The sequence below is a fragment of the Hyla sarda genome, chromosome 1 (genome assembly GCF_029499605.1).
Source record: "Hyla sarda isolate aHylSar1 chromosome 1, aHylSar1.hap1, whole genome shotgun sequence".
In the NCBI taxonomy this organism is placed as follows: Eukaryota; Metazoa; Chordata; class Amphibia; order Anura; family Hylidae; genus Hyla; species Hyla sarda.
The window spans coordinates 223,686,199-223,700,115 of NC_079189.1; the positions used below are offsets into that span (position 1 = coordinate 223,686,199).

At 43.0% G+C, this 13,917-nt stretch overlaps 1 protein-coding gene across 4 annotated transcripts in view; it reads left to right on the plus strand.

The window, feature by feature from the left end:
- The window catches only part of DNAH6 (dynein axonemal heavy chain 6), a 400,640-nt gene that overhangs the window by 98,375 nt on the left and 288,348 nt on the right, over positions 1 to 13,917 (plus strand). For all 4 annotated transcript variants that reach the window (XM_056568811.1, XM_056568814.1, XM_056568815.1 and 1 more), the window contains 2 exons: positions 2,327 to 2,449; positions 4,532 to 4,732. In XM_056568811.1, coding sequence (XP_056424786.1) covers positions 2,327 to 2,449; positions 4,532 to 4,732 — 324 coding nt within the window. The remainder of the gene's footprint in view (positions 1 to 2,326; positions 2,450 to 4,531; positions 4,733 to 13,917) is intronic.

A 13,917-nucleotide genomic window follows, 5' to 3' on the forward strand; every position in this document is an offset into this window, starting at 1 on the left:
TTGTATCTGGAATGATGCCGAAAGCTAGCAGCTATAGCACTAGTTGCGACTGAAAAATTTATGAACATCTTGAAGAGAAAGTTTAATTCCATTAAAGAGAAAACGCCTAGCTGTTACTATATTAAATGTTAAGAACTTGGATCTTGCCAAATAAAGATTGATGTCATATAAGTGACAAGGTTAAATGTTTTATTGTATATGGCTAAATGTTTCATTGCCTTAGTAATAAAATGAGCTGTAGCCAGTATTTTATTAGGAAAGGTTGAGACAGAATTCAGAAGATTTATATTTTAGCTGTGCAAATTGTAGAGTATGCTTGCAGAATATGACTTTTTTGCCATACTAAACTTTTTGGGCCCCTGTTTCTTTGCCAGACAAATATTAGCTGCCTGTAACAATATATTCAATAACCTTTTGACTTCCAATTTACTTTTATACCCTTATACTGAATAGTGAGGGCTTGTCTTATTACGTCTCTTGACAAATATATAATGTACAAAGCTAGAGTAAAATGCAATGCGAACCAATAATTCCCATGTATTCAGAATTGGAAACTCCAGTGCATTTTTATGAAAAAGTGAAAAAGACATAGAAATATATATATATTGTAATGGCTGAGGAAAGGTGGATCCACTGACCTGTGGAGATGATGGCGCCCGTGGGCTGTACCAGGGGGTGGAGTCTAAGGTACTGCTGGTTTTCACCAGAGCCTGCCGCAAAGCAGGATGGTCTTGTTGCGGCAGGCGGCACCCTGGTACGACACGTCCCCATAGGCAGCCGAGGTCAGGGCTGGCAGGAGGTCAGGGAAAGCGGCAAGAAGCGAGGTCTGGTCACGAAGCAAGTAGGTCAGAAGGCAGGCGGCACAGGAGCAAAGTCAGAATACGTAGCAAGGGACAGATACATGGTGAGGCAGTGAGGCAACAGAGATCCGGCAGGGGTCAAGGGGAAGTTAGAATACTTATAGGGTCGGCGCCCAATTATTGGTGCGCTGGCCCTGTAAATCTAAGAGAGCCGGCGCGCGTGCGGTAGGAGCATGTGCGCCAGCAGAGAGAGAGAGCACAGAGGAGTGTGGAACACTGTGAGGAGCGTGTCTGCCGGCCGGGGGGGCTGCAGACCGGTAAAGGTGAGGATGAAGCAGTGCCGCCCCCTTGCCGGAGACAGCACAGGGCGGTGAGATAGAGGTGTGCCCGTGGCCAGCATGTCTGGCCGCATGGCCACTAGTAACATATATATATCTCACACATATTAACCTATCATTATGTTTTAGAATGTGGGAGGAAAGCTTTTAAGCCGAGAACAATTTACTACTTATAAAACCAAATAGTCACATTACATTGTGTTTGCATAACTAAAACGATCCATATGAGCCAACTTTATTCAGTTTGGCTATAGGAATCAATGCAAAATACATGAAGATTGTGTCATTCTAAAAATACCCTGTTAAAGGTTTTTTTCCTGGGTTAGAAGAAAGTGTCTATTTTGTCTCACCAACAGTACCTCTCTTGCCCATGGCCTTTACCTAGAAATAGAGATTAACCTCATTTTTGAATGGGGTAAAGCTGCAATACCAAACACAATCTATGTACAAGAGTGGCTCTGTTTACTGGGAAAAAAAATGGAAGGCAATTTTTTTCATTCAGATAATCATTTTTAAAGAAAATCTGTCACCTCTTTGTTTGTGGGGGCTTCAGACACCATTGAATAGTTGCTATGTTATTAAAATACTTTTCTGGAGCTGATGGTGGTTGCTAAACTTATAAAATTGACAATCTGAGGAAGGGGGCTCAAACATTTGAAACACATCATTATTTTTGTTATTTAATCATTTTAATAAACAAGTCCTTATTGGATTTGAACATTATCTGTGATTTGGATCCAGTGCCTGGATACTAAAGGGTCATCTTTTTCTTCACCTTGCATGCAAACTGAAAAAATTGTCTGTTTCTCAGTCAAGTGTGAAGACAGGGCTGAGATGTTCAAGTGCTAAAGCTTTACTTGCCTTTTCACTCACCCTCACCTCACAGGCCCACCTTGACTGATGTACCAGGGCTCTGTTGATCAGTTAAGGAGGGGATGGGAGATGAGGGTGAGCAAGAAGGTATTCCTGGCGGTGGCACTTGAGCAGCTTGGTAACAACCATCAGCAATAGGAAAGGTAGAGTTTGTTTCTATACCCTAACAGTTATTGAACAGTGTTTCATCTCATAGCAGTAAATGCAGCTGACAGATTCCTTTTTATATTCAGTCTGTCCAGTCTGTTAATGTTTGTCTTTTTTCCTGTCCTAATTTTGTCATAAATGAACTGACTTTGTATATGTGTTGTGTAGCCTGCAATTCCTGCTCCACTATCCGTTGCTCCTGCTGAAGAAGAAATGGTACCAATGTTCCTCTCAGAGATACATCTTGATACTCAGTCATTATGGTTTGAGCCTTCCATGGATGATTTTCAGGTTTGTTTCACTTCAGTTAATCATTAAAGGTAAAAATTGAGGGAGTCCTGCTCAAAAATCTACAGAGAAAGGAGATGACACTATAGGTAGCAGGGTATTTGTTGCACTACTTACCATGAGTACTGAGATATATATATATATATATATATATATATATATATATATATATATATACTACAAGAGTGGGGAACTAGTGCTAGAGGCTTTTAGCTAGGTATGGTAAAGGGAGCCTGTCACTGTGAAAAGCTTTCAGGTTAATATAAAGTTTTGTGGTAAGATAATTGTACAATTTATAATATTAAATTATGCATTATTGGTTGAAACCTCTGCTGCTTCTATGTTTAGCAGTCAAGTGATTAGAGTCCTTCCTTGCATAGGCATGTATACGCTGTCAGTTACAAATTAGGACCGCCCACTGGACTCCTAAGCATAGAAAAAGCTGAGGTTTCAACCAATATACTTACTCTTTTTTTTTAATAAAATGTATATATTAGTCTGATCAGCAGATATGACTGCATTTATAACATGACAGGTTACCTTTAAGAGTGGTTTTGGAGCCTTCTTAACCACTTAACGACGAGCGTCGTAAACGTAAGTCCTGGTGAGGTGGTACTTAACGCACCAGGACGTACATTTCCCTCCTAAACATAACCGCGAGCATCGGAGCGATGCCCGGCAGGTCCCGGCTGCTGATCGCAGCCAGGGACCCGCTTGTAATGGTGGACACCCACGATCCTGTGGATGTCCGCCATTAACCCCTCCGATGCCGTCATCAATACAGATCACGTCATCTGCAGCATCGCGGTCATTAAAATGGATGATCGGATCGCCCGCAGTGCTGCCGCGGCGATCCGATCATCCAGCACGGCAGACGGAGGTTCCCTCACCTGCCTCCGCTGCCTTCCCGGCGTCTTCTGCTCTGATCTACCTTCCCGCAGACCAGAGCAGAAAATGACCGATAACCCTGATCAGTGCTGTGTCCTATACATAGCACTGAACAGGATTAGCAATCGAGTGATTGCTATATATAGTCCCCTATGGGGACTATTAAAGTGTAAAAATAAAAGTAAAAAATAAAGTGAAAAAAATTTGAAAAACCCCCTCCCCCAATAAATGTGAATTGTCCCATTTTCCCTATTTCACCCCCAAAAAGTGTTAAACAAATATTTTATATACATATTTGGTATCGCCGCATGCGTAAATATCTGCATTATTAAAATAAAATGTTAATACCGTATGGTGAACGGTGTGAACGTAAAAATAAAAAAAAGTCCAAAATAGATGCTTTTTCATAATTAATTCCCCCCAAAATTTATAAAAAATGGATTAAAAGTTCTATATAAGCAAATATGGTATCAATAAGAAGTACAAATCACAGCGCAAAAAATGAGCCCTCATACCGCCGCTTATACGGAAAAATGAAAAAGTTATAGGTCTTCAAAATAGGGGATTTTAAACATACTAATTTGGTTAAAAAGTTTGCAATTTTTTTTAAGCACAACAGTAATAGAAAAGTATGTTATCATGGGTATCATTTTAATTGTATTGACCCAAAGAATAAAGAACACATGCCATTTTTACCGTAAATTTTACGGCGTGAAAACAAAACCTTCCAAAATTAGCAAAATTGCGGTTTTCTTTTTCATTTCACCACACAAATAGTATTTTTTTGGTTGCGCCATACATTTAATGGTAAAGTGAGTGATGGCATTACAACGGTCAACTGGTCGCGCAAAAAACAAGCCCTCCTACTAGTCTGTGGATGAAAATATAAAAGAGTTATGATTTTTTGAAGGCGAGGAGGAAAAAACAAAAACGTAAAAATAAAATTGTCTGCGTCCTTAAGGCCCAAATGGGCTGCGTCCTTAAGGGGTTAAAGACAGTCTTACATTCAGTGCACATCTAGAAAAGACAAATATATAGCTGCAGCGTTTAATAAGGGCCTTAAATATTAGGGAGAGAAATGAACTTTATAGGGTCTACTGTTGAAGGTTGTTTACAGAAAAAGTATTGATATGAAGAAATGATATGTCCACTGGATACACTATCTGTTATAACTTTCACACATTCTTATTTTTGTAGGCCAGCATAGCTGAAGTGGTTAACCAATTCCAAGAAACTGTTCTGTCCTTAGCCAACCTTGTCCCAGACTCTTATTTTGATGCCTTTACACAGCCCATTATCAACAACAAGCTGGAGGAGAAGACTTGTGGAGAAGGACCAAATTTAAGCACAATGTTTGAAGATGACAAGCATTTACTGTCTCTGGTTTCTCAAATACAAGTAAGAAGAAAAATGAAATAGATATGCAGATTTTGCATCAGTTTATTTTTGTCTAGTGTTTAAAGGGGTTCTCCCAAACTTTAAATGGGTTCTCCAGTGGAAAACTTTTTTTTTTTTAAATCAACTGGTGCCAGAAAGTTAAACAGATTTGTACATTACTTCTATTAAATAATCTTAATCCTTCCAGTACTTATTAGCTGCTGAATACTACAGAGGAAATTATTTTCTTTTTGGAACACAGTGCTCTCTGCTGAATCATGACCACAGTGCTCTCTGCTGACATCTCTGTCCATTTTAGGAACTGTCCAGAGCAGCATATGTTTGCTATGGGGTTATTCTCCTTCTCTGGACAGTTCTTAAAATGGACAGAGATGACAGCAGAGAGCACTGTGCTTGTGATGTCAGCAGAGAGCTCTGTGTTCCAAAAAGAAAATAATTTCCTCTGTAGTATTCAGCAGATAATAAGTACTGGAAGGATTTAGATATTTTTTTTTATAGAAGTAATTTACAAATATGTTTAACTTTCTGGCACCAGTTGATTTAAAAAAAAAATAAAATAAATAAGTTTTCCACCGGAGAACCCCTTTAAAGTTTGGGTGTGACAGGCTTGCAAATACAATTTAAAAATCATTAAAAGAGAAGGACAGCAAGGAAAAAGCCAGAAATATACATGTAAAAGGAAATAGCCTTTATTACGAATACATCAAGCAAAACACCAGACAGAAAATAAAGACAATTTAAAACACACACTAGCACATGGATATATATCTACAATAACTACAGGCTGCACTGAATAGGAAAAAATGTAACAAACCAGTTAATAAAAAAATAAAAAATAAACGTTTTCCACCAGAGTACCCCTTTAAACTGACACTCTGCTTAGAAGCCACTGCAAGTATTATAGTAGGGAATTGCACTGTGAATATAAAAAAATTTACATCGGGGACAATTCCGATACTAAGATATAAGAAACTCGTAAGATAATAGCTTTTCTGATAAATTTCACTGTTAAACGGGTAAACATCTTAACCTCATCTTATGAGATGTTAGATCGTGGTGGTCCCTCTGCTGGGGACCCCCACGATCTCCGTGCCGGCCGTGGCGGTGTCCAGAACACAGAAACTTGCTGCTTCCGTGTTCGTGCTGTCACGCCTCCTCCCATAGACGTGAATGGAGGGGGTGTGTTGCGGGGGTGTGTTGAGGGGGTGTTCGCTCCGTGCACCAAATGGCAGGGTTGCCGCAGCGGAAATCGCTGTGGGTGGGGGGGGGGGTGGGGGGGTTGTCCCCAGTGCTGGAACCCCCACAATCTAACATTCTATCCCCTATCCTTTGGATAGGGGATAAGAAGTTTAGGGTGGAGTACCCCTTTAACAAGTCACTGCAGGAGGTTGTAAGACAGAAAATGAACATGCTTTTTGTATAAATCACTAGCTGAGAACCCGACGTTGCCCGGTTTTTGCTTCCTAATCCTTGTTGGGGAGGAAAATCAACAAAGGAGGAAACCTCATATCCTGTCCCCATATCCCGTCCTCATATCTCGACCTCATATCCCGATCTCATATCCCGACCTCCTATCCCGACCTCCTATCCCGACCTCCTATCCGTCCTCATATCTCGACCTCATATCCCATCCTCATATCCCGACCTCCTATCTTGACCTCATATCCCATCCTCATATCCTGACCTTCTATCCTGTCCTCATATCTCGGCCTCCTATACCGACCTCATGTTCTGTCCTCATATCCCATCCTCATATCTCGATCTCATTTCCTGACCTCCTATCTCAAGCACATATCCGGTTCTCATATCCCGTCCTCCTATCTTGACCTCATATCCCGACCTCATATCCCGTCCTCATATACCGACCTCACATCCCGTCTTCATATCCCGACCTCACATCCCGTCCTCATATCCCCACCTCATATCCCGTCCTTATGTCCCATCCTCATTTCCTGTCCTCAGGTGGGACTGATTTGTGAAGAAGATATTGTAAGCTGAAAATAGAAAGGGACCTGGCTTTGTGGGACTGGGCGTGATTTGCAAGCCAGACCGATGCACAAAAAGGATAGATAATAAAAGGTGTGGGGCTTAAACAGTGGGCGTGTCTTTCTGAGATGGGGTGTGGCTTGCAAGCCAGACTGACCCATTTTTTAAATAAGGGTGTAGGTAAGGGTCAATTTATTTGACATATAAGTAATGTGTGTACCAAGTATTATTGAAATATCTCCAACCGTACGGAAGTTACGGTATATCCTGGCGTATAAGACGACTTTTTAACACCGAATTTTCTTCTGAAAAGTCGGGGGTCGTCTTATACGCCGGGTATTGAGGTCCGGGATAGGAATATCTATGATTATCTGCCCGGGCCGGCTCCCGTGTGTGGCTGCAGGCGGGGGCTGGCCAGAGCATGTACAAACTAATACTGTATACTAAAAACCAGGGTGCCTCCAGCTGTTGCGAAACTACAACTCCCAGCACGGCAAAGGCTGTCCGGGCATGCTGGGAGTTGTAGTTTTACAACAGCTGGAGGCCCCCTCGTTTTTAGTATACAGTATTAGTTTTTACTTGCTCTGGCCGGCCCCCGCCTGCAGCCACACACGGGAGCCGGCCCGGGCAGATAATCATAGGTATTCCTATGCCGGACATCTCTGTGTCCCGAAAAATCTTTTCGGAACATAAGGATGTTCGCCGGTCACTTACCATTTCCCGGTGTCCTCCTGCGATCCTCCTTCGGTCCTCCTGCGGTCCGGTCCTCCGTCTCTATGGTTATACGCACGGGACGTCAGTGACGTCACGTGCCTACAACCATAGAGGCAGAGGAGCGCGGGACCAGGAGGACCGCAGGAGGACGCACGCCGACCGGGGCCTGGTGAGTGACCGGTCGTGCTATCTTAAGTGATCCGGTCACCACTCCCCGGTCTCGACACCAACTGCTATGGTCCATAGGCCATAGCAGTAGATGGTGACCCGGGCCGGAGGAGCGGTGATCGGAACACTGTGGGGGCAGTACAGACATACAGCCTCCAGCCATACACTGTATATGGCTGGAAGCTGTATGTCTGTTGGGGGGAGCTGCCAATCTAATGTGGGGGAACTGCCTACAAATGTGGGGGGAGCTGCCTACTATTGTGGGGGAACTGCTGACCTAATGTGGGGGGAGCTGGCTACAAATGTGGGGGGAGCTGCCGACCTAATGTGGGGGAGCTGGCAACCTAATGTGGGGGAGCTGGCAACCTAATGTGGGGGAACTGCCAACCTAATGTGGGGGAACTGCCAACTTAATATGGGGGAACTGCCAACTTAATGTGGGGGAACTGCCAACTTAATGTGGGGGAACTGCCAACTTAATGTGGGGGGAACAATACTGCCTACCTAATGTTTGGGGAACTATACTGCCTACCTAATGTGGGGGGAACTATACTGCCTACCTAATGTAGGGGAACATGATGCCTACCTAATGTGGGGGGAAATATAAGGTACCGTACATCGCGGTAGGAGGGGTAGTCTTATATGATGAGTATATCCCAAACTCTCTATTTTAACTGTGAAAGTTGGGGGTCGTCTTATACGCCCAGTCGTCTTATACGCCGGCATATACGGTATGTGGGAACATACATTTCCCATTGATTTGCATGGGACTTTAAACAAAAACCCTGACCCTATAGATAAGTAAGGGTTAAATTATCTATCCTATATATCTATCCTGTATTTTAAGTGGACATATAAGTAACATGTGGCCAAGTATTATCAAAATATCTCCAGTTGTTTAGAAGTTATGCAGTAACATACAGTGGGGATAAAAAGTTTGGGCACCCCAGGTAAAAATTTGTATTAATGTGCATAAAGAAGCCAAGGAAAGATGGAAAAATCTCCAAAAGGCATCAAATTACAGATTAGACAACAAAAGTTAGATTTTATTTCCATCATTTACAGGGTTTGGGCACCCTGCAGAATTTATAGCATGCACTGTCCCCTTTGCAAAGCAAAGCTGAGACCTGCCAGTGTCATGGATTGTTCTCAATCATCATCTGGGAAGACGAGGTGATGTCAATCTCAAAGGTTTTAAATGCCCAGACTCATCTGACCTTGCCCCAACAATCAGCACCATGGGTTCTTCTAGCATTTCTTCTAGAAATCTGAAACTGAAAATGGTTGATGCTCACAAAGCTGGAGAAGGCTATAAGAAGATAGCAAAACGTTTTCAGATGTCAATATCCTCTGTTCGGATTGTAATTAAGAAATGGCAGTCATCAGGAACAGTGGAAGTTAAAGCAAGATCTGGAAGACCAAGAAAAATATCAGACAGAACAGCTCGCAGGATTGTGAGGAAAAACAATTCAAAACCCACGTTTGCACAATCCCTCCAGAAAGATCTGGCAGACACTGGAGTTATGGTAAACTATTCTACTATAAAGAAATACTCATCAGAGTCATCAGTAGAAACTAGCCGGAATGAGCCGGAATTGGCCGGAATGAGCAAAGGTACGTTTGGAGAAGAAGGGGAACAGAATTTAATGAAAAGAACCTCTGTCCAACTGTTAAGCATGGGGGTGGATCAATCATGCTTTGGGGTTGCATTGCAGCCAGTGGCACAGGGAACATCTCACGAGTAGAAGGAAAAATAGATTCAATAACATTTCAGCAAATTTTGGATGCTAACTTGATGCCATCTGTGAAAAAGCTGAAATTAAAGAGGATGGCTTCTACAAATGGATAATGATCCTAAACACACCTCGAAATCCACGGGGGATTACATCAAGAGGCGTAAACTGAAGGTTTTGCTGTGGCCTTCACAATCTCCTGACCTCAACATAATTGAAAATCTATGGATAGACCTTAAAAGAGCAGTGCGTGACAGACAGCCCAGAAAATCTCGAAGAACTGGTAGACTTTTGTAAGGAAGAATGGGCAAAAATACCTCCAACAAGAATCGAAAGACTCTTGGCTTGCTACAAAAAGCGTTTACAAGTTGTGATACTTGCCAAAGGGGGCAGTACAAGATATTAACTCTGCAGGGTGCCCACACTTTTGTAGACACCATATTTTTGTTTTCTGTTATTTTGAAAGTGTAAATGATGGAAATAAAATCTATCTTTTGTTGACATATTATACGAATGTCTAATCTGTAATTTGATGCCTTTTGGAGATTTTTCCATCTTTCCTTGGCTTCTTTATGCACATTAATACAAATTTTTACCTGGGGTGCCCAAATTTTGGATCCCCACTGTAGCTGAGTACCCGGCGTTGCCTGGTTTTTCCTTCCTAATCTTTGTTGTGGAGGAAAATCAACAGAGGAAGCTTTTGACTTCATATCCCGTCCTCACATATTGTTGTCATATCCTAACCCCATATCCCGTCCTCATACCCCGACCGCCTATCCCGACCTCCTATTCCGACCTCCTATCCTGACCTCCTATCCTGACCTCCTATCCTGACCTCCCATCTCGACCTCCCATCCCGACCTCCCATCCCGACCTCATATCCCGACCTCCCTTCCCGTCCTCATATCCCGACCTGTAATATTTGTACCAGGTATTGAAATATCTCCAGCTGTACGAAAGTTATGTGGGAACATACATTTCCCATTGATTTGCTTGGGACTTTAAACAAAAACCCTGACCCTCACAAATGGGGGTAGTTAAGGGTTAAATTGACTATCCTATATTTTAAGCGGACATATAAGTAACACGTGACCAAGTATTATCGACATATCTCCAGCCGTTTGGAAGTTATGCAGTAACATATATTTCCCATTGACTTGTATGGGACTTTAAACATAAACCCCGCCCCTGGCAAATGGGGGTGAGTAAGGGTTAAATCACCTATCCTATGTTTGTTGTTGACATATAAGTAACATGTGTGCCAAGTTTCATGTTAATATCTTTAGCCGTTTGGACGTGATTGGGGAACACACACACACACACACACATTGGGGGAGATTTATCAAAACCTGTGCAGAGGAAGAGTGGTGCAGTTGCCCATAGCAACCAATCAGATTGCTTCTTTCATTTTCCACAGGCCTCTTTAGAGGCCTGTGGAAAATGAAAGAAGCAATCTGATTGGTTGCTATGGGCAACTGCACCACTCTTCCTCTGCACAGGTTTTGATAAATCTCCCCCATTGAGTTTTATATTATAGATGGAGAAGGTGCTTCCTTACCTTAAGTGCACAGCAAGAAAATTTTCATTAGCCTTTAAACTGGTTCTGCCCCTTTTGATACTGTTTTCAGTAATCTGCATAAAAATAAAGACATTTGTACCGTATATACTCGAGTATAAGCCGACCCGAGTATAAGCCGAGACCCCTAATTTCAACCCAAAATCCCAGGAAAAGTTATTGACTCGAGTATAAGCCTAGGGTGGGAAATACATCATCCCCCCCTGTCATCATCCAGACCCGTCATTAACATCCTCATCATTATCACCGCCTGTCATCATCCAGACCCTCATCATCATCACCTGTCATCATCCCCTTGTCATCATCCCACACATCCCCCTTCATCATCCCCTTGTCATCATCCCCTTGTCATCATCCCCACCCCCCTTCATCATCCCCTTGTCATCATCCCCACCCCCCTTCATCATCCCCTTGTAATCATCCCACACCCCCCCTTCATCATCCCCTTGTAATCATCCCACACCCCCCTTCATCATCCCCTTGTCATCATCCCCACCCCCCTTCATCATCCCACACCCCCCCTTCATCATCCTCTTGTCATCATCCCACACACCCCCTTCATCATCCTCTTGTCATCATCCGCCCCCAGTGGTCTTCAACCTGCGGACCTCCAGAGGTTTCAAAACTACAACTCCCAGCAAGCCCGGGCAGGACTGTCCGGAAAGGAGGTGGTCCGGTGGGATAGTGGTTCCGGGCTGCTATCTTCACCGGGGGCGCCTCTTCTCCGCACTTCGGGCCCAGAATAGAGGCGTTGCCTTGACAATGACGCAGAAGTACGTTGGCAATGAACGTACCTCTGCGTCGTTGTCAAGGCAACGTGACTATTCTGGGGCCGGGCCCGAAGCGCTTAGAAGAGGCCTCCCCGGTGAAGATAGCAGCCCGGAACCACTATCCCAGCGGACGACCTCCTCACCGGACAGTCCTGCAGCACCGGACCAGCGCCGAGCGGAGGTGAGTACTGTACAGAACTAAAGGGGGGTGAGAGGGGGCTGGATGATGTTGAAGGCCGCAGTGGTCTTCAACCTGCGGACCTCCGGAGGTTTCAAAACTACAACTCCCAGCAAGCCCGGACAGCCGATGGCTGCCCGGGCTTGCTGGGAGTTGTAGTTTTGAAAGCTCTGGAGGTCCGCAGGTTGAAGACCACTGCGGGTGGAGAGTTCACTCGAGTATAAGCCGAGGGGGGTGTTTTCAGCACGAAAAATCGTGCTGAAAAACTCGGCTTATACTCGAGTATATACGGTAAATACATTGCATTACGTATCGTGCATTCATCTTGCATTACAGCTTGTACTACAGCCCAGAGCTACATTCCAAATTCCAAGTATACATTAGCTTTGGACTTTTATAGAGGATGTGACTTTTTTGCCTTACAGGGCAATTATCGGTAGCAATGTGAGGAGGAGACAGACTAGTGACATATCCTATGCTCTCTCCATCCCTTGCTAAAAGTGCCAAAAATTGCAGCACCATAGACAGACTTTGAGTGGTATTGTTGCATAGTTTATAATGCCCCAAAATCTACCTTGAAGACAATGTTACAGCAGTTTTCCCTTCTTAATGTAAAATAGGAATTCGAAGTTGAGTCTTTAAATTCACAAGCCTATAGTAGGAAAGAAATTCCTTACAGGTTTGATATATTTTTGATCCTATTTTTTTAAAATAATTTTTTATCAGTTTTCAATAGAAGCATATAACACAATCTCCCTACGCAGGGAATCAAACATATTCATTAACAGCAATAAGAAACAAGAAGGCATTCCTGTAGCGAGGACCAGGGTGTTCAACGTGAACCGGACCAACACAAAGTAACACCCTATCAGGGCAAATATAACTAATGCAAACAGTGTAGGAGAAATAAATAAAGAAAATGGTCCTACACCAGGGTAAATGGGGGAATTAAAGGGACAGGGGCTCCCCAAAAGACCAGAGGAAGTGGCTAAATCATTCAATAAGGCGCAGGTATTCTAATGTGTCCTGAAAGGCAGAGCAGTAGAACCAGATCTTTGCAAACTGATCCATACGGTAATGGAGGTAAGCAGTGAGCTCCTCCATATGCTGTATGTCCAGGATCTTAGTGATCCATAACTGTAGAGTGGGGTGTTCCGAATGCCACCATAGGGCAGGGATGCAAGCTCTGGCAGCATTAAAGGGGTATTCCAGGCCAAAACTTTTTTTTTATATATCAACTGGCTGCGGAAAGTTAAACAGATTTATAAATTACTTCTATTAAAAAATCTTAATCCTTCCAATAGTTATTAGCTTCTGAAGTTGAGTTGCTGTTTTCTGTCTAACTGCTTTCTGATGACTCACGTCCCGGGAGCTGTGCAGTTCCTGTGGGGATATTCTCCCATCATGCACAGCTCCCGGGACGTGACATCATCATTGAGCAGTTAGACAGAAAACTTCAGAAGCTAATAACTATTGGAAGGATGAAGATATTTTTTAATAGAAGTAATTTACAAATCTGTTTATCTTTCCGGAGCCAGTTGATATATAAAAAAAAGTTTTTGCCTGGAATACCCCTTTAACCAAATGGAACAGGATAGAGTGCTAGTTGGTCAAGAGTGGAATATCGGAATGGGGAAGGAGGAAGAAGGCAGGGGAAAAATACAAAGAGTAGGCTGTAAATGAGGACATTTAAGGGGTATTCCAGGCCAAAACTTTTTTTTATATATCAACTGTCTCCGGAAAGTTAAACAGATTTGTAAATTACTTCTATTAAAAAATCTTAATCCTTCCAATAGTTATTAGCTTCTGAAGTTGAGTTGTTGTTTTCTGTCTAACTACTCTCTGATGACTCACGTCCCGGGAGCTGTGCAGTTCCTATGGGGATATTCTCCCATCATGCACGGGACGTGACATCATCATTGAGCAGTTAGACAGAAAACTTCAGAAGCTAATAACTATTGGAAGGATTAAGATTTTTTAATAGAAGTAATTTACAAATCTGTTTTAACTTTCCGGAGCCAGTTGATATATATAAAAAAAGGTTTTGCCTGGAATACCCC